Raw genomic sequence first — 26,887 nt, 5'->3', positions numbered from 1 at the left:
TACTTTCTGTATGGGCAATAAAATATATTATATACACAAAATCTGTTTTCTCCTTACAAAAGTACATTTTGACTGTCATTTCCACTTACCATCAGTTTCTTCGCATCTGCCCGGACCTTCAGCAGTTCTGTGATAGCGTCGACGAAGCCCTGATGATGGAAGTTGCACATTTTCTCAATCTCTCTGTCGTGGTTGCGTATTCTGGCATCAAGTTTCTCCATAAACCTTTTATGTGCGTTAGGCTGATCATCATACACAGATCTACAAAAAAGAACAAATCATTAATCAATTCATCTATTTTAAAAGAGCTATAGTAGATTTCCGATGTTTTGCTAACTTCCACCATTTTGCTAACCTTAACGACAACCTCTCTCCAATATATAACTTTACAAAGACAAGTAAGCTAATCCAATGTTAGCAAACCTGAACATGCAATATGATTTACAGGTAGAAAGTCTTTCTGACTGGCTGAAAAAAGCACAGTGACTATTTTTTGCTGTTTACAGAGCCTAATGCAGTCATAGAGACAGGTGTGATTTCACTCGGACACCTATTTGAGTGATAGGGACATTTTATATGTACAATTATAAAAAAAAGTGCTTTAAACACCTTTAAATGATAAATTAATAAATGAGCTAGTCTCTATGAAACTGCACCTGTAACAAAGATGTGAAGGCACATTGTTCCTAATATTTTTGCTATGGTGGCTTAATGTGAGGAATATTCCACATGGAGTTCTGTAGAAAATAAACTTTAGGCATTATAGATAAATGTTAGATGGTAGTGAAAGTCATTCGATGGTGCGCAAGTCATGACAGGCATTTACTTAAGTAAACAGTTTGAATTTAATCATTCATGTCACTAACATCAGCAAGGGGCAAATTATAATTTTTGTTTTAAATTTAATGGAATACACACACACACACACACACACACCGTTCAATACTCGGCAGGTGTCTGCATGTGGTGTTTTATCAATGTAAGAGCATGTTTATCAGTAAGTTTATTAGTGTTATCTTCTGCAGGTCTTGGCACCTGTCTGTGTGTAATAGTGAAAGCTAGGTTGGTGAGGTGAACAGATGGGCCTCACAGTTTCTCAGAGTGTTGTGGTATCAGTGAGCATGTTGCCCTATTTACAAATCCAGATGGATCATGAAGACTGCTGTCACTGTCAGTGTACAGAAAGAGTCTGAGATAATTCAGGGTCTTCATTCAGCTCCTGATACAGAGTACTAAAAAAGTACAATAGCACTTTGAATTTACAGCGGTACTGAAATTTGCAAATTGTTAATTTCGTACCGCTGTAAATTCAAAGTGCCATTGTACGACCAGATGACAATGAGCTGCTTTTCAGCACAATTAGGCAGTTCAGGCCATCTGACATGAAGCGTAAATGTTACATTGGCGTATGAGATTTATTAAATAGGTTTTATTTCCAAATTTGAAATAAGAACAGTTTCATTCTTTAATTTACCTATAAATCAAATCTCTATGGGATGTGACACTCTTTGTATGGCAGGATTTAATTTCATTGAAGCTCAACTGGTATCATACATCACATTTTGGTACAAACATTCATAACAATACCATCACAGGACAGCAGCAAAACCATCCTTGTTGTATGCACGTAAAGTGTGGGGAAGATTGTTATATTTTTCAATTATTGCAAATTTGCATTGGTTTCAGTCAGTGTTTACATTTCCCATGTGTTTTATTTAGGGCTGGGTATCGCCACCAACCTCACGATAAGATGTTTTGTGATACACGTAACGATTTGATATATCGCGATACTTCACAATACATATGTCACGATTCCAAATATCATGTCACATCACAATATCATGATTCGATTCTGATTCACAAAGCTTTCTATTACAATTCATTTAGGTTTATTTCAGTTACAATGTCTATTTGGCCTACGTATGAAAGAGATTCTCTTTCAGCTAATGCTGTTATTAGTTATACTGGGGACCTTCTAACTTGGTAAATTATGGAAATATTAATTTTACAAACATTATTTTATCATTAGTTTGTCATCATTTTGGTCACATTTAAAAATTCACAAACTCCATGTATTCCATCGATAAATATGATGTCCTGAAATTGCATATATTATATTGCATATATACACACATATACACATACACACACACACATATATATGCTATACAGTTGTGCTCAAAAGTTTGCATACCCCGGGAGAAATTGTGAAATTTTGGCATTGATTTTGAAAATATGACTGATCATGCTTTTATTTAAGGATAGTGATCATGTAAAGCCCTTTATCACATAGTTGGTTGGCTCCTTTTTAAATCATAATGATAACAGAAATCACTCAAATGGCCCTGATCAAAAGTTTACATAACCTTGAATGTTTGGCCTTGTTACAGACACACAAGGTGACACACACAGGTTTAAATGGTAATTAAAGGTTAATTTCCCACACCTGTGGCTTTTTAAATTGCAATTAGTGTCTGTCTAAAATAGTCAATGAGTTTGTTAGCTCTCACGTGGATGCACTGAGCAGGCTAGATACTGAGACATGGGGAGCAGAAAAGAACTGTCAAAAGACCTGCGTAACAAGGTAATGGAACTTTATAAAGATGGAAAAGGATATAAAAAGATATCCAAAGCCTTGAAAGTGCCAGTCAGTACTGTTCAATCACTTATTAAGAAGTGAAAAATTCGGGGATCTCTTGATACCAAGCCAAGGTCAGGTAGACCACGAAAGATTTCAGCCACAACTGCCAGAAGAATTGTTCGGGATACAAAGAAAAACCCACAGGTAACCTCAGGAGAAATACAGGCTGCTCTGGAAAAAGACGGTGCGGTTGTTTCAAGGAGCACAATATGACGATACTTGAACAAAAATGAGCTGCATGGTCGAGTTGCCAGAAAGAAGCCTTTACTGCCCCAATGCCACAAAAAAGCCCGGTTACAATATGCCAGACAACACCTTGACAAGCCTCACAGCTTCTGGCACACTGTCATTTGGAGTGACGAGACCGAAATAGAGCTTTATGGTCACAACCATAAGCGCTATGTTTGGAGAGGGGTCAACAAGGCCTATAGTGAAAAGAACACCATCCCCACTGTGAAGCATGGTGGTGGCTCACTGATGTTTTGGGGATGTGTGAGCTCTAAAAGTACGGGGAATCTTGTGAAAATTGATTGCAAGATGAATGCAGCATGTTATCAGAAAATACTGGCAGACAATTTGCATTCTTCTGCACGAAAGCTGTGCATGGGACGCTCTTGGACTTTCCAGCATAATGACCCTAAGCACAAGGCCAAGTTGACCCTCCAGTGGTTACAGCAGAAAAAGTTGAAGGTTCTGGAGTGGCCATCACAGTCTCCTGACCTTAATATCATTGAGCCACTCTGGGGAGATCTCAAACGTGCGGTTCATGCAAGAAGACCAAAGACTTTGCATGACCTGGAGGCATTTTGCCAAGACTGGGCAGCTATACCACCTGCAAGAATTTGGGCCTCATAGACAACTATTACAAAAGACTGCACGCTGTCATTGATGCTAAAGGGAGCAATACACGGTATTAAGAACTAAGGGTATGAAGACTTATGAACAGGGGTCATTTCATTTTTTTCTTTGTTGCCATGTTTTGTTTTATGATTGTGCCATTCTGTTATAACCTACAGTTGAATATGAATCCCATAAGAAATAAAAGAAATGTGTTTTGCCTGCTCACTCATGTTTTCTTTAAAAATGGTATATATATTACCAATTCTCCAAGGGTATGCAAACTTTTGAGCACAACTGTATATACAGTATATATATATATATATATATATATATACACACACACACACACACACACACACACATTCACTGAGCACTTTATTAGGAACACTATACTAATACTAGGTAGGGCCTCCCTTTGCTCTCAAAACAGCCTCAATGCTTCATGGCATGAATTCCACAAGATGTACATTCATGCTGCGAATCTCCCGTTCTACCACATCCCAAAGGTGTTCTGTTCGATTCAGATCCGGTGACTGAAAAGGCCTTTCTGAAGAACAGTAAACTCATTGTCAAATTCATGAAACCAATTTGAGATAACTTTTGATTTGTGACATGGTGCATTTTCATGCTGAAGTAGCCATTAGAAGATGGGTAAATTGTGGCCATGAAGAGATGCACATGGTCAGCAACAGTACTCAGCTAGGCTGTGGCATTCAAGCAATGATTGATTTGTATTAACAGGCCCAAGCTTGAACCAGTCTGGCCATTCTCCGTTGACCTCTCTCATCAACAAGGCGTTTCTGTCTGCAGAACTACCGCACACTGGATGATGAGTCAAACCAAACATTTACTTTCCACAAAGTAAAAGTTATTCTCCGCATTGATAAGATCTCGGTGCTCAAACACTGGTGAGTAGGGCTGTATCAAACGATTATTTTGATAATCGACTAATCTAAAGATTATTAGAACGATTATTCGACTATTCGGGCGATTATTACAACGATTAATCATTAGCTCTAAACTGACTATTCAGCTTGTGCCCCGACACATGCTTGCTAACAATAAAGAGGACAAAATCATCTTTTAAAAATACCTCTAAATGACATTCACCTAATTAAAGGGAAAAAATACTTTTTATTATGTTTAATTCAGTAAAAATTTCACAACAAAAAATCCTATTGTTATCAGGTGTATTTGTATTTTTTTCCATTTAAAATTGTCTAAAGATCCTTAAAACAAAATACATTTACTTGAGAAGTAACATATAAGATATTTAGACTTGCTTTAAGAGAATGTTTCTTAAATATAAGTGTATTTTTTTGCTTGGTTATACTTCTGCGGGTGCAGTGAAGACAAAATACACTTATATTTAAGATCTATTCTCTAAAAGCAAGTCTAAACATCTTATATGCTGCTTCTCAGGTGAATACAGAGGATTTTTAGATATTTTAAAATATTTGTATTTTTAATATTATATTTGACATTCTCACATAAAAAAAATTAAATTATTCTGCAGTATAGCTGCTAAAGTAAATGTACGTTGTTTTAAAGGAATTTTAGATATTTATATTGGAAAACAAGCCAAAACAAAAACAAATAAAAAATGTATTTTTTTGCATTGTATAATGTGGCGAAGACTATCCTCTCTCACCTTTCAATTCACTTCACTTTAACTCTCAAAAACAAAATCTCTCTTATTAATTAGGCTGCATTTTGCCAATTTTCTTCACGATAAGAAATGCACAGTGAACATATATTATGATTCAGTAAGTTGCCATCATGTTATAATCTAGCTGCATTAAGCGCGTGCACTCGAGGGATGAGCGTCCCCGTGACAGATTGTACATCAGCCGGGTGCAGTTTCAATCTCTCCCCCTTAGATTGGGACACTTCACTCAACTCGAGGCACTGACCGCACAGAGAAATGCCAGTTTCCTTATTATTTTAACTTTAATAAAGCTATAACGCATTAAATAGAACTGCATTAAAGATGTAACGCCGGGGTGTTTCCTTTAAAGACGCTCGACACGCAAGTTTTGCTTAAGCTGAGCGTCAGCTCCGGCTCTGCTTATTCCACAACAAGAGTTGCTTCTGTATTTACTTATTTTGTATTTTTGCATTATAATTCCCTCATACTTTGCGATCTACATCACCTGAAGCTGTTTGAAAAGTTTAGAGTGCGTCTGGACTGTGAGATGTGTTTTCTTCCTCTCCTCAGTCAGGCGCAAGCTGCAGTGCTGCTCTTGTGTGCAATCATTAGAGTTTCATATGATCTTATGTTACGTTAAGATCAAACGACTATTCGACAACGAAAATTTTTGTTATCGTTGTCGATAACGTCGACTAATCATTTCAGCCCTACTGGTGAGTGAAATCTGAAAAATTACCATCTAGTGGCTAATCACAGACATTTTCAGTCGCATAATTACAGACACTGTTGAGGGTTGCACATAGAATAAAAAAGCGACCGTAGGATTTTAAGAATTGACATTAGGATCGTTTAAATGAAGATCGTGATTAAGTGGAAAATCAATATTTAACCTTAACCCTAGAGCAAAAACACGTGAGAGAGGTGCTGTGGGCTTGTGGAAAAAGTCCTTCTTTGGCAGCAATAACCTCAACCAAGTGTTTCCGGTAGCTGCGGATTAGACCTGCACAACATTCAGAAGGAACTTTGGACCATTCTTCCTGACAGAACAGCTTCAGCTCCGCCATATTAGGATGTCGTTTGTGAACGGCTCTCGAGGTCATTCCACAACTCTATTGGGTTAATGTCTGGGCTCTGACTGGGCCACTCCAAAAGGTGGATTTTCTTTTTTTGATGCCATTCTGTAGTGGATTTACTTCAATGTTTGGGGTCACTGTCCTGCTGCATCACCCAACTTCTACTGAGCTGCAGTTGGCACACTGCCACCCTGACATTATCCTATAGGATATCATGATAAACTTGGGAATTATTTTTATCCCTGATGATGACAAGCAGTCCAGGCCCTGAAGTAACCCCAAATCATGATGCTCCCTCCAACGTACACAGTTGGGATGATGTTTTCATATTGGTATGCAGTGCCCTTTTTACGCCAAACATAATTCTGCATGTTCTCCCCAAACAATCCAAGCAGGTTTCATCAGTCCACAAAACATTTTCCCAGTTGCATTGTGGAGTGTCAAGATGGTCTTTGGCAAACTTCAGGCATGCAGCAATGTTTTTGTTGGAAAGCAGCGGCTTCCTTTGTTGTGTCCTGCCATGGACACCATGCCTGTTTTATGTTTTATGTATTGTAGACACATGTTAACAAGTTCCAATGATTCCTTCAAGTATTTAGCTGTCACTCTAGGGTTCTTTTTGACCTCATTAGCCTCGTTTCCACTATTGGGCCAAATGAGGGCATGCTAGTGCGTGCCAGGGCCAATTGCATTCCCACTGTCACATCTGGGGCTTCACTGTGCCGCCACGGGGCTTTCTCGGGGCCAACGGCCAATGGACTTTGGCCCGCCGATTACCCTTGGGCCAAAAAAGGCCAACTGGGGAGTGAGGCGGGGTCAATGTGTTTCGCCAAACAGGTTTGGGAAAAATGAAAAAATTGCAGGTACAGTAGAAATCCGTTAAAACACACAATGGACAAAGCAGTGCCTAAAAGAAGATCTTTCTATGGTTTGAGATCATGGACGGTGTGTTGTGACATCGTCCCGCTGTTAGTGGAGAGACAACTCGGGACACCATAGCACGAGATAACTTTGTAACCCTTTCCAGCTTTATGCAAAGCAACAATTCTTGATCGTAGGTCTTTTTTGCAATGCATGGTCAAAGTCAGCCTGTCAGAGGGCTTTTTATTAGTCAAAGTAGCTCTAACCCACAACTCCAATCTCGTTTCATTTACTGGATGCCAGGTTTGGCAACTCCTGACTTTTATTAGCTTTTGTTGATGTCATTAGCCAAGGGGTTGACATACATTTTCCAACCTACACTGTAAGTGTTTGAATGAAATATTCAATATGTACAAGAACAATACAATCATTTGTGTGTTATTTGTTAAAACTGTGTTTGTTCATTATTGTAACTTAGATGAAGATCAAACTAGATTTTAAGACTAATTCATAGATAAATGCAGGTTATTCCAAAGGGTTTACATACTTTATCTTGCCACTGTATATCAATATTTTATTGTATCGACACAGCCCTTGTTTAATGCAGTTTGAAAAATAGTGTGCAAAGCCGTCGCTAGTGGGGGGAAAGGAACAAAAACTCACTATAGGCCACTACACTATGCCTAAATGATCATATACATACAGCTTGTATGCCCAAGTGTTAAATGAAAACCACAGAAGCATGCAATATTGATGAAATAAGTCTCCAAATCAATGTCACCCATCTCTCCTCCCACTCCCTAAAAATGGTTTAGTCCAGGTGTTTTGCTCATGCTTAATATAAATTACCTCAGGATGACAAACAGTTGAGCAACCCAACAAACTGGAAAGTCCCGCCCCATCCAGTGAACACCACCAATCAGTGTTCAGAACATAGATGCTGTTCTGAGAACAATTTTGGTTTTCAACTATGGCAATTCTGCATTGCGAGTCTGACACAAAGCTAGAAAAAGTATTAGAAATTACTGGAGACTGAGAAAGACACACTCTAGAAAGTATCAGGAGGAAAAAAAAAAACATTTTGGGAACCAGAAACGAGTGGAAAAGAATGAGTAGGAAGCCAGGAGAACTGCAGGAGCCCAGTCTATCAAGACATTCTTTTCCAAGACAGGTTAGTGCACAGTAGGGATGTCTAACGGGATGGGCCCTGATAATTTTGCAGGAGCAGGACACTGTATCGCCTCCTTATAACAACTGCCGGTAGATAAAATTAGCTTCTGGTACTGTAACGTCACGTTTGCATTATAGCCGGTACAGCAAGCTGGCGCGTGCCAGCCCACTTTTAACACTAGTCAAAATCTACGTCTTGGCGAGGCATTAAAGTGGTCATGACATGACAAATCAAATTTTTCTTGATATTTTTTACATACAAGAGGTACTATAAAAACACACTATAAGTTTTAGAACCCAAAGCTTCCTCTCCAGTCCAAAAAGAGCATTTAATGCTTCCACCCTGCAAAAGCAACTTGTCAGCTACATTGGGACGACACCGTGTAGTGTCATTTGCATGGTCTCCGCCTACACAACATGCGGTTGGTCAGTTGACAGAGACAGAGAAAGTGGCTGGGATACTGCGGAACTATTATATCTGTAATTTGCTTTTGACCAGCAAAAAGAGTAAAGTTAGGTCCCCAGATGTTGTTGTGTTTCTGGTTGTGGAAAAACTGTATCTCTGCATAGCTTTCTTAAGGATCCCAACATGAGTGGCTAATTCAAACTAGGGGTCGGCCTGGCTGATAATCAGATCCGATATTCATAATATTTCGTTATTTTGTATGATCTGATTGCCAATTAAATAAATACATTTTAAAATTTGCTCCACTGGCTCTGATGCCACCACCTGTCTCTGAAAGGTTACTGCTTGTAGTTTGGCTCAGTGTCCCACTGCTCACAGTATTATCAGATTCAGGGGTGGAAAGAGTACAACTACAATTGTTTGGTACAGGGGCCACATCGGGCTTTAAAGGAATATTTCAAACAAAAATGAAAATTCTCTCATCATTTAGTCACCCTTATGCCATCCTAGATGTGTATGACTTTCTTCAGCAGAACACAAATTAAGATTTTTAGAAGAATATCTCAGCTCTTTTGTTGTGAATGGGTGCCAAACTTCTGAAGTTCCAAAAATCACATAAATCAGCATAAAAGTTGCCTAATCCATGTGACTCCAGTGGTTAAATCCATGTCTTCAGAAGATATATGATAGGTTGGGTGAGAAACAGATCAATATTTAAGTAATGTTTTACTATAAATTCTCCTCCCTGCTTGGTCAATCTCCACTTTAACTTTCACTTTCTTCTTCTTTTGTTTTTGGTGATTCACATTCTTCATGCATATTGCCATCTACTGGGCAGGGAGAAGAATTTCTAACAAAAATGGACTTAAATATTGATCTGTATCTCACCCACACCTATCATATAACTTCTGAAGTCATGGATTTAACCACTGGAGTCATATGGATTACTTTTGTGCTGCCTTTATGTGCTTTATGGAGTGTTAAATAGCTGAAATATTCTTCTAAAAATCTTAATTTGTGTTCTGCTGAAGAAAGAAAGTCATACACATCTGTGATGGTATGAGGGTGAGTAAATGATGAGAGCATTTTCATTTTCGAGTAAACTATTTTTAAGTAGTACATGGGGGGCCACATTGTCCTCCTTTTGAGATACAATGATCCACATTGATTTAGTTCTTGTATCTTTTAAGCCCAGAAATAGAGGTGTTCTCATTCTAATGCATGATGCACAATTTTCTGAAGTTTGTGACTGGTGGAATATTCTGCCTGAAGTATTGCTCTACAAAGGTTGATACTTTTCTATCAGGCATTAGAAAAAACTTGATAAAGGCTAAGCATAATTATAAATTATTTTATCATCTCTACTTTCCTGGTAATTTATTATACAAATTAACACACTCTCTACATCAGGGGTCGGTATTATTATTTAAAAAACTAACAATATTATTAAAAAATATTATTATTAAAAATGTCACTGCTTTATTCTATTAATACATTAATACTTTTAAAGCTACTCAAGTTACTCAGCCAAAAGGACTGAGTGGTTTTCTTGTTTCCTTGTTATTGTTGTTTGATTAATAGCCTTTTCATGACATAGCCTACTAGACAGTCTCAATTCGGTAACATGTACACTTCAAGTCTGACATTTCGATGCAAATACGCTTTTTGTCCCACTGTTTACGTTCACTTTAGACCAAACCGACTGCGTTTACATTAACGCCTCATCAAGACGAGCACTGGCAGAATTATAAAGTGCATTAGCACTCAAACATTAGCCGCCAGTCAATCAAACATCATGCAGCTACAGACATAAGGAAATAAAAATGTATTTTATATTTTATCCAATGGTTATCTTGCTATCACGATCAATGTAATGGACACCCCTGTCTAGATGTAGAACATAGGCTAAGTATAGAAAATTACTCAAAAGTTTATCATCGATATCGAGGACATCTCTCTTTTTTCAGATAAACATCAAGATTGTTTTATCGCCCAGCCCTATTGATAACATTGCCTTAATCTCTCACAGAAACCCAATAATCTCAATGATAGAGAATTCACAATATGTTATAGACGCATAGAATCTAGTACGCAGAAATATGAAATTTACCTTGAGATGTTTCTTCAAATTAGAGGCAGGATTAATGCTGATATCTGGCTTGAGCAAGTTAAACTCACATGACACAATCAAGCAATTGGCCTTTTTCACTGCAAAAAGCCCTTTCAGGTGCGGCCGTGATGTTCAGATGTTGAACTATGTTTGAGGCATCCTCCATATCCATAACAGTTTGCGCAGATCTACAGCTGCCGTTCAAGTTTTTTACGTGTGATTTGATTTGATGGAAGATTCTCCCTAGCCAACCATGTTGATAGATAAAAATAAAATCAGGACAGGGAAGTAGTGAACACAGACGGTGGGAAAATAGCACATTAAAAGTACAATTACAGCACTTAAAATGTACTCAAGTAAAAGTATACCATTTTTAAACTACTTAAAGTACAATTCCTGGGAAAAACTACTTAATTACAGCAATGTGACCATTTGTAATTCGTTACTTTACACCGCTGATCAGATTGGTTATTTGTCACGAGTAAATGGCCAATCAACACTGTATTCCATATTCATGGGGGAGAGGTGGGAAAGAGGAAAGCAGCGAGAGAAAGATGCATCACTGAGAGGACAAGCCATTTTCAAAGGTAAGAATGCAGATACTGAAGTTGCAATAAACATAATCATTATAACCCATTTCTATGATGACAATACCCAGTTAAAATTTTTTTGGGTTAACGGTACTTACCATACTATGAATGCTAGCTATCTCTAGTTGCATTAGCACAAATGTTATACAAAAATATCAGTGCATAAACAAACTCAATGAACGTTAGCACTATCTTTTACTGCAATTGAACGCATTATGCGGGGCCTCGGGCAGCAGAGATAAGGACTGATTTAACAGAGTACTCGCCTGTATGAGTTGCTGTTTTTACATGTTATAGCTGATGATGGCATTAATAGTGGTAACTAGCTAACCAACGTTAGAAGTTTTAGCAAACGTAACGTCAACTTTGCTAGTGTGAAATCACCTCAGTCTTAATAAAATCCTGTTGCCCTTTTTCACTTGACTAAACAGGCTAGCCAGCAAGCTATATGAAGAATGTCAACTGGAGTCTCATCTGTTATGAAATGTTAATACATAACGTTCATAGTATTGAAACCAACTTACACACAAATACTTTCCCAGGCTTTTGTGCCGTAATACGTTAAGCACATTATATTTATTTATTAGTTTGTTTATCTTCTATTCACTTGTTTTTGTTTTCTGTAAGTGCTTTGAGTAAATGTTGCTATGAGCTCCCTCTGCTTTTTTTGTTGTTGAAAAAATCATGTTGATATGGGGTCAGTCCATCTCAAGTGGACCAATAAGTTGGTTGCTTAACCATTTTTAATTTTCCAAATGTTTTATTTTTTTGTGATTACCTATATGTACTGCTATAGCAAAACCACATGCTTTTTATTTTAATTTTACTTGGTTTAAACACGACAGCCATCTTCGTGTCGTGGCACACGACAAAATTTGGTTATACAGCTGTTTACAGAAACTCAATATCTCGTCTCAGGATGGCCCTAGCTCCTTGGACCAAAAACTGATCTCTAGAGTACATTACAAGGTACATGTACATATATAAACATTTTGCACATTCTTGTTCATTAGACTTAGAACTTAAGTCCTTATGTAATGCTCAAGATTGCTCAAAGTTCCACGTTTAGGGTCAATTTATAATGGGGAGGGTTCGAGTCTCAGTCTTAATTTTTTTAGGCGATACGTATGTAAGTATAGTGTGCATGTTGAACATTTCATTTTTGACAGTTCTCTTATTTATTTTTTATAGGGGCAAGAAAGTTCAATTTTTTAAAATTCCCCTCATTTTTGGGTTGAATATCTCTGGTGGGGGACCAGATAGGAACATGAAATAAGTCCTCTATAGCAGCATTCTGCTGTAAAAGTTCTGAGTTTTCTAAGACAATAATATTACGTAGAATGCATTTTAAAATGTATTACGTTCCTATCTTAGTACTTTTATGTGTGTTATGTGTGTGTACTTTTATGTCAGCTAGTGAGCATGCGCTCTAACAAACCACCATAGCATAGAGGACACGTATTGAGGCAATGGCAGATGAGTGAGTGGCGTTACTATGGATGCAGCAGAGTGTAGGTGTTTATTCAAATTGAAAATGAAAGCGTTTCAAGATTTCATGCGCTCACAATTAATCTGAGCGAGCTCTGTGCCAGCATGCTCCCAGCCCTGGCTGGAGGAGAGAGGCACGCAACGCTGGGTCGGCAACAAATCTCTGCGCCATCCTCACGCGCCTCCCTTGTGTGACCCTCTGCAGCTGCCGCGGGAGGAGAGGGGATCGGCTTCGGGTGTATATAGAAAACAGTGCACATTCCCGTCTGACAGAGGGATATATCGCTCACAAGGTGGAAACACTGGTGGAACAGCATCTTGAAAAAGACATCGCTAAGCAAACGGCTCGTTTATGTTCTTTATGTACTGTACACAGTTAAACACAGACACAATGCAATAGCGTTACAGATGCGTAAGTGATAAAGGATCCTCAATTCGTCCAAGCACAAAAGGGAGGTAGAAGTAATCCACACTCTGTAAATTTGTGTAAACATACACATGCTCACATGTGCACACAGAAACAGACATACTGTACATGCACACATACACAAGCATGATGCAACACACAAGCAAACCTGTATATTCACACCAAAAAGAAACAACAAGCATTCAAATACACAATGGATTTACTATCAAAGCTGTTTGCAAATGTGTTTTCAGTTCATTAGTATTCTTTTTCTGTCTTTCACACCAACACAAACACAGGTAAACAAGCATACTGTACACATACATGCCACACACAGCTAAGAAGGTTGTAGATAGTGGACACACACACACACACACACACACACCTGAAGATACTACTACAGCATATTTGAGATAAGAAAGTTAAGTTGCAAATTTAGAAATGCATTGGATCTCTTTAGCAAAGTTGCCGTCTTTGTCATGTTGCTGTAATTATGTAATTGTTTTCAGTCAATATTGAAGTACTGAAAGAGCTATTAGTGTCACATTTTTTTGTTTTTTTGCAGGTTTGATTGGTTTTAGAAAATAAATTCAAAGTAATTAGTCATCTGATTACTTACCCAATTAAGTAATCAGTAACGTAATCAGATTTCAATTTTTGGAGAAGTAATCAGTAATCATTAGTGGATTACTTTTTTTAAAGTAAATTGCCCAACACTGGACACGATAGTAATGCCCGTGAGTAACAAATATAATTCTAATATTTCATCTCCCTGTGTTTGTTTGACATTTAAGGAATTTTATTGTAAGCTGTTTTTAATTGCAAAATTAAACATGATCATGACTCCAAAGGGGAGCGGATCGTGCTTATTACATGGTTACTTACCAAAGAAATTCATAATTCCTCATGAAATATTGATTTGACATTTAATTATGGCAGAAGAAAGCAGAGCACAATGGAAAACAATGGTTAAGTATATAACTACGTTTCCATCCAAGGATTTTTTGCGGAAAAATTTTAGCGCATCAAAATAAAGCTGATGGAAACGCAAATTATCGCTAAAGTGTCGACATAATATTTTTCCCTTTTAACTCTAGTGCATAAACTCTATGTCGATACTTCAAATGTCATGAAAAACTGGTTTGGAAACACTTTTTGTTGAGAAAAATGGCATTAACGCAAAAATATAGTGTCACATGACAGAATTTGCCCCAATCCTTAGCCTGTGTTAATCATGACAACAAGGTGTACATCCTTGAAAGCCAATTTATTGTACGTGATTATGGATTGATCTTAACAGCATACCTGCACAGATCCGATGCTGCAAACATGACACTTCCAGGAGTGCCAACACAAATATCTCGTATCATGCACATCAACAAGTGCATGGAGAACAAATTAATGGCCACTGTTTGTGATTAATTTAATCATGGTAGACATCTGTTTATTTATTAAAGTTGTTTTTACACACCATTCAAAATAATAGACGGCAGTCACGGAATTAGCCCACAATACAAAAAACATATCATTTCTGTGCACAAAGATGTTTTAAATTAAAAATAAATACACAATACAATGAGACAAGCTTCAGTGTGCTTTTCTGGAACACTAACATTCTATTAAATTATTGTTTAGCTTACTTTCGAAGAAATGCCAGCAAAATTCCCTATATTAACTAAAATTACCAAACGAAAAAAGCATTAAATTAAAAAGAGGAGACTAAAGATCTTATGAAACAGAGAGAGAGAGAAAGAGTCTGATTCTGTGCTGTTTTGGAGTGACGGTTAACTGGTGAGACAGATTTCCTGCTGTACATGCACATTCCAGTGGAATGTCTTTGCTTTGAATCATGGCAGTATGGCCTGGTCGCATCTCTGCCTTAGGTGCTTAGATATTATTGTGGGGGATACACCAGTGGTGATCCTGTGGTATGTGTTTCAGCCAGGTGTCTTAATTCAGCCAGTCTGTTCTTGGTCAACAGACCTGTTGGCAATGTGGTCCTGTGATTTTCTCTATCTCTTGCAAAAGAAAGAATGGGGGAAAAAAAGACTAAAAAAACAAAACAAAAACAAAACAAACAAAGAAGGGTAATTAGATAAAAAGAAAGAAGTAATAATAAAATATGATGATGATAACAATAATGGTAACAACAATAATGGTGATAGAAGAATAGGCAGAAAATGAGATAAAGAGACTGATATATTTGTATATTAGATGTAGATAAAGATAAAGAAATTAGAAGCGTAGATGAATTCATATGGAGAAATACAGGACAACAATGGGAAGGGAAAAAAAGGAATATGCCCGGCAGTGAAAAAAAGAAAAATAATATAATATAATATAATACATGATGTATAATATAAATATATAATAGTGCTTTGACATTTCCTAAACTTCATATATTTTATATAAATTAATATTCAGACAATATTCCAGTACAAATGTATGCATACTTGTTTCATTCAAAATAAATATTCGTGATCACTGCAAGGCAGTAATTCACCGATCAGGGTATGTTGCTGTTTAGAAAAGAAGCGATGGAGCTATATAGCTGTTTAAATTTGGGTAATTTGTGTTTCAGTTGGGGAGGGGGGGTTGTGTGTTTCGGTATGGGAGTTATTTGTGTCATATCACCTAAAAGACAGACATAACGATGGAATTTCACAATTAAATTAAACAGATAATTTAGCAGTAACTTCTATCCCAAATCTGGCAACAGATGGGCAAGACCAGAGGGCATGAAAGTAGTCATCTTGGGTACTGAGACTGCAGTGCACGCATTTGTTTGAGTCCACCATTCCCATTTTAAAAATGTTGTGTTGTGTTAAGTGTGTGCTATGTATGATTTTAAATTGGATTAGTTGTATGTTAGTATTTCTGCTTAAACTGAATGTTTTTATGCAAACTTGTTTCCAGACATTAATATCTTTGGTTATGTTGAGGTCTTTCTCCCATTGTTTAACTGGTATTGAATATGTTGTGTCTGTATATATTAATAAAGTGTATAGTTTGGCCAATAATTGTTTTGTAATACATTTTTGGTAATATAGACATTTTTAATGTAGCAATTCGTCCTATGAGAGTGGTAGGTTTATCCAGCGATTTAAGTCGTCTTCAATTGTCTTTAGCAGTGGAGTGAAGTTAAGATTAAATAAATCCGTAAGGTGATAGGAGATGTATATTCCTAGGTAGGTGATATTGCCTATGCTAAATGGAATATTCTTTAGTCCTGTGTTCTGAAATGTTTTATTTATTGGTAGAATACTAGATTTGGACCAGTTTATAGTGTAGTCTGAAATCATTAATAACTTCTGTGAGTGATCTTTCTGGGTTTTGTAGGTATAGTAGAATGTCGTCTGCATACAACGAGATTTTATGGGTGGTCTTTTTTAATGTAAAGCCATTGATATTATTATTTTGTCTTACGGCAGCTGCTAAGGGCTCTATGAATAATGCAAAAAGCAGTGGAGAGAGTGGGCATACTTGTCTGGTCCTTTGTTGCAACTGTAAAGATGGTGATATGACGTCATTAGCAATAACTGAAGCCTTTGGTGTACTACATAATGTTATGATCCAGTGGATGAATGATTCTCCAAAACCAAATGTTGTAGTGTTGTAAAGAGAAAGTGCCAATGTTCTTTGTCAAATGCTTTTTCAGCGTCCAGTGATACAACATTTGTAGTATTTTGTGATTTACTGATATTCATGATATTAAATAAGCGGCGTATGTTATTTGATGAGTGATGTCCTTTAATAAAACCTGTTTGATCTGGGTGAATGATATATGAGATGACGATTTCTAGACGTGTAGCTAGAGCTTTGCTGATTATTTTTTAGGGATGTGTGAGACTAGTCGACTAAACGGTTCTTATGCGACTAGTCGACCTAACGGTTCTGATGCTGCTAGTCGACACTGGAATTACTAGTCGGTTCATATTTCCCCTCATTAAACTGATCATCATTTTTACACATTTACGTTTGGCTATATATTTTTTACAGAGGCTGCGCTTAAATTACTGTCATATTAAAGTTACATATTTTAAATAGAATAATACAAATATTATTTTAAAAAAAGGATATCTTGAGCAGATACAAAGTTTCATTTCACCTCTGGCTGAGTGTGCTTCTTCCCTCTCTCACTCGAGGTGCACACTGGAAAATGTCGACAAGCAAACTCAGCAAAGTAGTTATGAAATCACTTTGGTGGTGGTGCGGGAATCGGATTTCCAAACATTTGAAAGTCCCTATTAATGTTTTCACATTTGAGTCTTCTTTACATCTGTGCATGCTTGTACATTCTTTTTTTGCTGTGCAGAATAGCAGCCTCAGGTGAGTCAAGTCCAATCTTTCACCAGACCATGTCGATGTGTTAATTTTGCTCATCAAAAAAATTATGCTTTTGAATAAGTAGCCTAGAAAATGACTGTTTATTTTCAATGAGGTGCTGACTGCTTAACGGGTTAAACTATCTTTTATTCTGTCTGCATATCATGTTTAGAATACATTACGTTTATTGTAGGCTACATCACAGGCCTATTTTTCTATCCTGTGGCTCCTTTTTTACAATGTATCTGTTATTGGTTAACGTTCTTTACCGAACAGATGTCATATTCGATCAATTTAGATTAGATCACATTAGACCGGTTGCCCACTGAAGCTAAGCAAGGTTGAGCCTGGTCAGTACCTGGATGGGAGACACTATACTGTAAAAAGGCACCGTCCTTCGGATGAGACATTAAACCGAGGTCCTGACTCTCTGTGGTCATTAAAAATCCTAGAGCACTTCTCGCAAAGAGTAGGGGTGTATCCTAATAATCCCCATTCACTAATTGGCTCTATAACTCTACTCCTCCTCTCCACCATTAGCTGGTGTGTGGTGAGCGTACTGGCGCACTATGGCTGCCGTCGCATCATCCAGGTGGATGCTGCACACTGGTGGTGGTTGAGGAGAGTCCCCTGTTCACTGTGTAAAGCGCTTTGAGTGTAGTGTCAGAAAAGCGCTATATAAATTTAATGTTCATTAAACGTTCATTCATCAATGGCTAATGCACGACGTGAAATACACACAACTTTTCTGCGCATTTTTTTTCTCTCTCGTAGATTTGGCTTAGTCTACCTGTTAATTATATTCAACAATGTCCTGACTGTTTTAACATGTTAGTAACTTTTATGTGGTGAATTCCATTTAGAACAGGCTGGGTTGCTGTATTGGTTCTGCACTATTCATTGAATTGTTTTCAATAAATATGCCTGTTAAAAATTCGCTAATGTTGATTCAGTGAATGTGTGTCATGTTCTATATTAAATGTACAATGGTGATAATACAAGGCGAGCACGTTGCAGATAAATGTCCCTTTTCAGTGGAATTTAGCTCTGATTTGGAATAGATTAAGTATTTTAAATGGGTCGCATAAACATTTTTTTGACTGTTTTCTGTTTTTAGACTAGTCGACTTCAAAATTTCCATTTAAACGTCAGTGAAATTAGTCGTTCGGCACATCCCCATTATGTCTGTGTTAATAAGAGATTGTGGCCTATAACTTGTGCATAATGATGGGTCCTTATTTGGTTTAAGTAGAACAGAAATTAATGTGGTGTTCATGTGGTGTGGGATAGATGAACTGTTTTCTGCTGTCATGCTTAAGAACAGTGGTGAAATAGTTGACCAAAAATGTTTATAAAAACCTGGGGGGGTAACCTTCTATACCTGGAGCTTTATTGTTTGATAGAGAGAAGAGGGCTTTCCTATATTTGTCGTTCGTTAGTGACTTTTCTAAGTCTTCTTTCTGAGTTGAATTTTGTTTTGGTAGGATTATGTTGTTTAAAAATTGGTAAGTTCTTAATCATTGTCTTCTTTATCATTGCTATACAGACTTTCATAAAATGTCCAAAAGGTTTAGTTTATTTCTTGTGAGGTGTGGACAATCTTGTTTTCAGAGTTCTTAATTATTGGTATAAGTTCTTTCCTTATTGCGTTTAAGCAGGTTGGCCAAATATTTTCCTTATTGGTCATCATGTTCAAAATGTGTGGATAGTAGGCATTGTTTTTGAAATTCTACTTTTTTGTGTGTAATATCTTCAAGTTGATTCTTAATTCGGTTAATCTCCGTTAATGTCTGTTCATTGGGTTTTTGTAAGTGTGGTGACTATTTTGTTCAGTTTTCTATTGTTATTTCAGCTGAACAACTGTTGTAGTTTGATTGTGTGCTTTACATAAATTTGAACATACGTTCATAGCAATGGTTGCCTGGACTGAGTGGTTTTAGCGGATTTCGTAAAATCACTTGCAACTTTTAATTCTTTTATTCTTGGAAAATACAAGTCCACATGTGTAATGGTAGGGGACATTTGCTTTTCAATGATGTTAGCCAACCATAACAGTGGGCGTGTCTTAAAGGTTAAGTACACAGAAAACCGAGCGTTTCAGAGGGCCAAAGACAGGGTAGAAAAAGATCATGTAATACTATATTTTGACTGTTTTTTGTGTGCAAAACAACATTATAAGTGAACCTCAAGGAAGAAAAAAAATGCATGTAATGACCCCTTTAAAGAGCCCATAATATGCTAATTTACAGGTTCATAATTTTATTTTGGGGATCTGTTAGAATAGGTTTACATGCTTTAATGTTCAAAAAACACATTATTTTTCTCATACTGTACATTTCTTTCCCCTGCTCTTCATACTCGCTCTGATTTACCTCCTGTCTCTTTAAAGCCCCCCTTTCCGAAAAGCCGAATAGTCTGTTGTGATTGGTCAACCGCGTAGAGCGTGTCCAATGTAACAGGAAATGTAACACCCATTAACATAACTGATTTTAAGGCTTCCTTAACAGCTGTAAACACAATTGTAACTATGGTAACAGTGGCATTGGTTTTTGCCATACCAGTTATAGCCCGAGTGCGATAATGAATTAAATAATGAAAGTTTGGTAGAACAAGCTGATCGACCTGAACCACCTTCGCAAGCATGACTTGAGCAGGATGTTTCACAGTGGTAAGTTTTAATTTTGTAGTTTCTTACAAGTACACTGTTGATTACTGTGAGCCTAACAAAGTTTCAAGTAAAAGACATGTAGTGCATCTAAGTTAGTTATCTTTTGCTGGAATGGGTGTAGCCGAACTTTTTCGCCCGAGATATGAACAGAGAACAGAGGCTTACTCCCGGTTAGTGAGCAAGTTAGCCGTGGACCACCATGTATAGCAGCCGTAACATTACAGCTTGTAATTATATAATTATATAAGACTCTTGAGATCAACCATTTTGTTACACAGTTTTAGGTAAAAGCCGCCCACAGCTGAATAGTAAACCCGTACCAAAATAATAACATTACATAGCAAGTTAGCCGAGCACTACCTTGGATTGCAGAAGTAAAATTACAGTTTGTAAAAATAAATCCATCTCCACACTTGATCACTATTCATAATAGTAAGAACGACAAACAATCTGCATAATTCTACACAACTGTAGGTAAAAGTGGGCCCGCAGCTGATTAGCAAAACTATTTCAACACAATAACATTAGCTAGCAGGTTAACAGAGTTCTACAGCTGTACACTGGTTGTACACCGTAGCTACAACACAAAACTCCACATTTGAACTCTCGGTAGCAGATAAATCAACAAATAATCAAGCATACTTACAGGTTGTGATCCTGAATCCCAACAAAGTGGGAACTGCACCATCTTTCAGGAGTAACCGTCTTGAAAATCCGACATTGGTTGTGGCTGTACTGATGAGCAATAGTGGTAAAAATACATTTTAACCACTGATTCTTCAATTCGTCTGCCTTTGGAAGTCCAAACAAAGAGATTTTGCTTTCGCAGTGAAGAAAACAGCATCTTCTCATCATGGCGACAACACTAACCCAACTCATCCTGGCCTTGGCTAAAACTATGTTTGTTTGAGGGCGTGCCAAAGTAGCCCTTAGGCGGGCATCATACAAATGTGTTACATAGTGACGTAGATATTTTATGGAAGAAATGGCTAGACTACAATCCAGCCGTTTCTTGTAGTTCTTGAGCAGTGTTGTCTATGGGAGAGTATAACTCCCTTTTGCGTGGACTTTGTGCTTTGTAACTTTGCAGACCTTTTACATGCACAAAGAGCTATGTTACACAATAAAGGAAAGGTAAAATCCCAAAAAGCATAATAGGGCTTCTTTAATGTAAACACAGTCAGTTTGAGACAGGGGTAGTATACTGTGGCATCAGTGCAAGTGTAACACCATGTAAGCTGTCTACTGAAGCGTTTTCCCCCCTCCAACATCTGAGAATATGGACTGACTAAAACTTTTTATTTATTTATTTTATGCTCATTAGTTGAAAATGGAATGCTCTTTTTTAACAGACAGGAATGTTCTTTTCAACAATATAACATGGTGCAGTGTTTCCCCTTGGACTTTATTCAGCAGCGGTGCTGTTGTGCATGTGTCCACAATCCCGCAACGCCGGACCCATATTAACGCGCGTCGGTAGAGCAATAGCTTAAAACAGGGGTGTCAAACTCAGTTTCAGCCTGGGCCACATTAGGGTTTATTTGTGACCTTAAAGGAACTGTTGAAAATGTGACACCAGAACCTGCTTTGGTAGCACCCATGCAATTACCAATAATATTACATATTATGTGCATTGAAATGCACATTTGACAGTAAAGCATTGCTTTTGAGATTGGGATGCAGATGAAAATTATGACAGTAATATCTGTGGAAAAAATTAAAATTTTTATAGGGCTTAATTGAAACATTCTGACAGTGAGACCAAGTTCTCCTTTACAGATTCTTTTTATCAGGCTCCTAATGATTAAAGAGTCATCTCTTAGAATTTCTGACGGCAAACAATACAACTTACATTTTCCTACAATCAGAGATCATTACAAGAGAACAGATTTTATACAGAAGGAAAATCGAGAGCTTAGTCCATAATAATTATGAAAATGTGCCATAGTTCTTCCACAGTGTCCATATTTTTTACAATGATATTTGTAATAAGACCATGGTAACCATTGGTAAAACCACACATGGCTCCTCAGTGCCACAGTTGGTAACTGTTTTCTATATAAAGTACTATTGCATTTATTTAATTATAAACAGCAGTCTAAATACATTTAGAAACTTTTTCTGCCACAACTACCAAAGTTAATAGTACAGTTATGGCACTTTTCCACTGCACGTTACGGTTCGACTCGACTCTGCTCGCTTTTCCACTGCAATTTAGTGCCGCCTCAACGTGGGTGGGATTATAGTCTGATCGTCATAGTTGCGCCTCCTCTACTGCCGTGACATCATCTTAAACGCGACACAAACATTACTGACCATAAACAATAACATGACCGCTAGCTGTTAGCTACTAGCTCATTGTGCTGCATAAAGCAGTTGTTGCATGGTGATTTTACACAAGTGTTACAGTTAAATTGGCCTGGTTGTTTTAGAAGCAAGCTTTCCAGTAGCTGGTCAACTAAATAAAGTGAAGCTTTCAAGCAGAATATAGAGTTAACGTAACAAAACATACCATCCTCCATCGTGGACTCCATCAACACCGTGGCCGAGTCCAGGGCACTCTCCCTCCCATTGCTCGCCGGTCTATTGCCATAGATAGTGTCCATTTGGTCGAACCACTTCCACTTTCTTCTGTTTGAACCACTCTGGCTGTTGTGGTCCTTGATGGTTCTGTAGTCACGTTTAAGTTTTTTTTAACTTTTCCCTACACTGTTGGTAGGTCCAGTGGTAGCCGTGTGTGGCCAACAGCTGAGAAACTTCCTGAAAGACTTTTTCTTTTCGCGTCATTTCGTTCGTCGCTAACGAGAGGAACGTCTGCACCTCATTTATTGACCATGGCGTGGTTTTGCACACAGCCATTTCTTTTTACAATTCGATATTCGCGTGAACAAATGATACTGCTATCGCTGTTGCTAACTTTAAAACTAGCGGGTTGATGCGCCGTGCCGCAAATCCAGTGACACTGGTAGTGACGATTCTTTCTGACCAATCAGTGATCTGCAGGGTATTGACGTCACATTTCGTATCGGCTCGGCTCGTATTACGTGTTCTATAGCCTGAACACGTAATACGTGTGTGCCTGACGTCATACATCATTTTTGTATGTTTACACAGAGACAATAACGGCATTGTTTTCAAAAACGTGCACTTTGAAACCCGTTTTCAAAAGTTTGCATTTTCAGGCCCCAAAACGACGTTGTCGTGTAAACGAACAAACAAAACGCATAAAAAGTTTTCCGTTTTTAGTTGAAAACGTTGTCGTGTAAACGGCCCCTGAAACGTAGCGATTCCCTACCATCCTACATTTCAGAAACGAGCTTGTGGGCCACATGAAATGAAGCGAGTTTGACACGTTATGCAATGACGTCATTGAGTATGTGCGTGTATTTGTGTGTGTGGTGGGGTCTCTTCCGCAGTGTAGAAAGCACAAACCTGACTGGGGCTGGCAAGCATTACGTTGCGTCAAGAATATTAAATGAACCTTGTGAAATGTAATAGCAGCATCGCTGCTAAATGCATATAGGGGAAACACTCGGTGCTGTATGGTTTGTTATGTATTCAATGCGCCCTCTTGTGGACTGAGGAAACAACGTCAATTTTAAAATCATCTGACTTTAAAATTCTAATTTAATTTAAATTAAAAAAATATTTAAGGTAAAACTTCAAATTTAGTTTCTCTGCCCAGTTGACAGCCCTATTCAATGCAGCTGTGTACGAAGCACCACGGCCACACAGAGGTCACTGCCAAACTAAGCAACTTTCTATTATTCTACATGGTGAAATTGCCTATCAAAGTTCACCAAACTTGAAATCCATGCGAAATCCGCGAGGGGGAATTCTTCGCCACCGTAGGTCCATCACATGAAACTGACAGTTGCGCGATACTCATTGAGATGATTTTTTTTGCCTTTGTGATAATTTAGCTGTGTGAAGGTAAATGTGATAGCGCCTTTAATGCTAATCTCGCATTTGGCGCTTTATATGCACTAAAAATTTTAGCTGTGCGATTAAAGCCTGGTTTGTGCAAGCGTGGCGTGAGCCATCACAGAACCAATTGCGTGAGAATTTTCTAGTTTAAAGCACTATATGAGAAAGTCAACCCTCTCAAACAGCAACACAGCCATGACATTATAAATAGCACTGAGGAGGAAAATGTGCTATGGGCCAAAATAATAGGTATTTTTAAAATTACACATCAATACCCTTACTCAAATGTATCACAATTTTACAGTAGTAAAAGTAACTGTGATATTTTGACAAAAATGTTATGGTTTCATATTAAATATTCTAGGCCTATTAGACCTCCTTTTTAAACTGAGAAGTCATCCATGGTCTAACTTGTGCTTATGGCATTGCACTGTAAATATAAAGGCAAGTACATAAAGGGATTTAAATTCTGGACCTCCAAGACTTCTGAGCAAATTATTGACAAAGTTTTCCTCCAGTGTAATATAAGTTTTGTTTGAAATAGGTTTGATTTTACGAAATAAACAGGACAATAAATATAATTGCACTGCGTTCGCGCTGCCCTATCCATTGAGCCGTGTTGATAAATAGTCCAGATGGCGCTGTCATTCCACTTTTGAAAATTACACATCAATACCCTTACTCAAATTTATCACAATTTTACGGTAGTAACAGTAACTGTGATATTTTGACAAAAATGTTATGGTTTCATATTAAATATTCTAGGTCTATTAGACCTCCTTTTTAAACTGGGAAGTCCTCCATGGTCTAACTTATATATAAATATATGCTCATATAAATAATTAGGCTCATATACATAAATAGGCTCAACTTGTATCTTTTGTTGTTGACATATACAACAAAAACAATTTCACCTGATACATAGTCTCAGCCTCAGATGGCACACCAACAGACTGCCCACAGTGGGTTCACTAACCATCTGATGCTTATAGCACACAAAACTGGAAAACAATTTCCCGTTCAATCAGCACGAATCTGTTTGGCTCGATGGTTTGATGGAACTTCTATGAGTAGACGGACACAGGACGTTTTATCAGTCTGCCTGGAAGCCAAACACTTTTGAGGACGAAATAATCACTGAATTAGCCCAAGGTGAAGCTAATGTAGATAATTTATTATGACCTCATGCATCTAACTATTAATCTTTAGACAGGCTGACAAAATGATACATTTTCCAGTGTGTCTGACTCTGAAACAAACATACACCGTCATCCATCCACCGTCATTTTCCCTGCCCCTAAACACTCCTTAATGACAAAATCGACTGTGAATGGTTGCTTTACATGTCAGGTAGATAGCTTTTCCTGTCTAAATGGGTGGTTCTTGGCCATTTGAAACAGCTATAGACACCAGACCTATGGCTCAGTCATAGGGCTGGCTACATGAGACTACCTTATACATGCCCTTATACTTAAAAACCATGAACAAAACATTACAGATAAAAAAAAAGTGATCCAAGCTACATTAAATACAGGCTACTTTTTTTTTTTTTTTACTTGGGTCACCACTTGATGTTCAATGTAAAATCTGGAAGCAAAACCAGGTGAGAACAACTGGTGAAACTAAAAATATGTTGCCTCTAATCTGCAAATATGGGGCTAAAACTAAAGTCACTGTGAAATTTTTTTACTATGAGTAGATGGCAATATTAATCAAAGCCACTGCGTGCACTGAGTAACTGAACATCCTGCAGTGTAAAGAGACACATGAATAGTTTTCCAATTGCGCCCCTTTGTGGACAACAGTGAATAGACAGTGCATTTTCAAATCACTACTGCATTTGCGGATATTTAAACTAGACCAAGGTCCACAGAGGACAATGCCTACACAATTTAAGATACTTTGACAAATACTGAATGTGACAAAAACATAAGGGTTTTATTGTTAGGATCAGGGGAACAGATCGGCAAATGAGGCGAGCCAGATTTGAACTCACACAGCCCAACATAGTGTAATGCACAAGATTAACAATCTTTCAATGCATGGATCAAACTCATTCAAAATGCCAAGAATTTCAAAATATTTTATATATTTCTTATTTAGATTATATTCAGATCAAATGTGTTCCAGTGTACAAATCACTCCCATTGTGCACAATGTATCACTGTTTATGTGCATAAAGTTAAACAAAATGTCAACTTTGCTGCGTTGCTGGACACACCAACATCAAATTGATAACAATCACTGTTGCTCATGTCGCTTCAAAGCGCCAACTCTTCTTGAAAATGAATGACTACTGGTTGCTTTATTGCTATCAGTGAGAATCTGAGCAAGTGCACTCCTTGATTTAGGCTACATTACATTACATATGATAAAAGAGTTAAACCTATTATGAGAATGATCCACATGTTGCTTGCCGCAGCAATTAAAACAGCATGAGCTGATTAGTGTCTTTGCTCCTGAAACTTCATAAATGTAGCTAACTACTTCTCGTTTACAGCCTCCTTCCTATTTTCTTCATATATGGTTTGTAAGTTGCAATTTAGTGAATATTTTTTTCTTACAGTCTACTAATCAGCCCTTTTTAAGAGCACAGAGTTGATCTTCCTAGATCTACTTCACCTGTGCCTGACCATGCTACCTTTGCATTTGTGGCCCAAATTCTTGACCATCTGGTCAAAAATAAAAAACATTTCACCTCATGGCATTGTCAAATAGACATCAAGGAAG

General features: G+C 37.6%; 1 protein-coding gene across 4 annotated transcripts in view; it reads right to left on the bottom strand.

Moving 5' to 3' along the window:
- The window catches only part of LOC127422910 (exocyst complex component 6), a 107,880-nt gene that overhangs the window by 58,219 nt on the left and 22,774 nt on the right, over nt 1-26,887 (bottom strand). For all 4 annotated transcript variants that reach the window (XM_051666752.1, XM_051666754.1, XM_051666753.1 and 1 more), the window contains exon 2: nt 90-261. In XM_051666752.1, coding sequence (XP_051522712.1) covers nt 90-261 — 172 coding nt within the window. The remainder of the gene's footprint in view (nt 1-89; nt 262-26,887) is intronic.

Source organism: Myxocyprinus asiaticus, chromosome 32 (assembly GCF_019703515.2).
Source record: "Myxocyprinus asiaticus isolate MX2 ecotype Aquarium Trade chromosome 32, UBuf_Myxa_2, whole genome shotgun sequence".
Classification (NCBI taxonomy): Eukaryota; Metazoa; Chordata; class Actinopteri; order Cypriniformes; family Catostomidae; genus Myxocyprinus; species Myxocyprinus asiaticus.
This window is presented reverse-complemented; position numbering and strand designations above follow the sequence as displayed.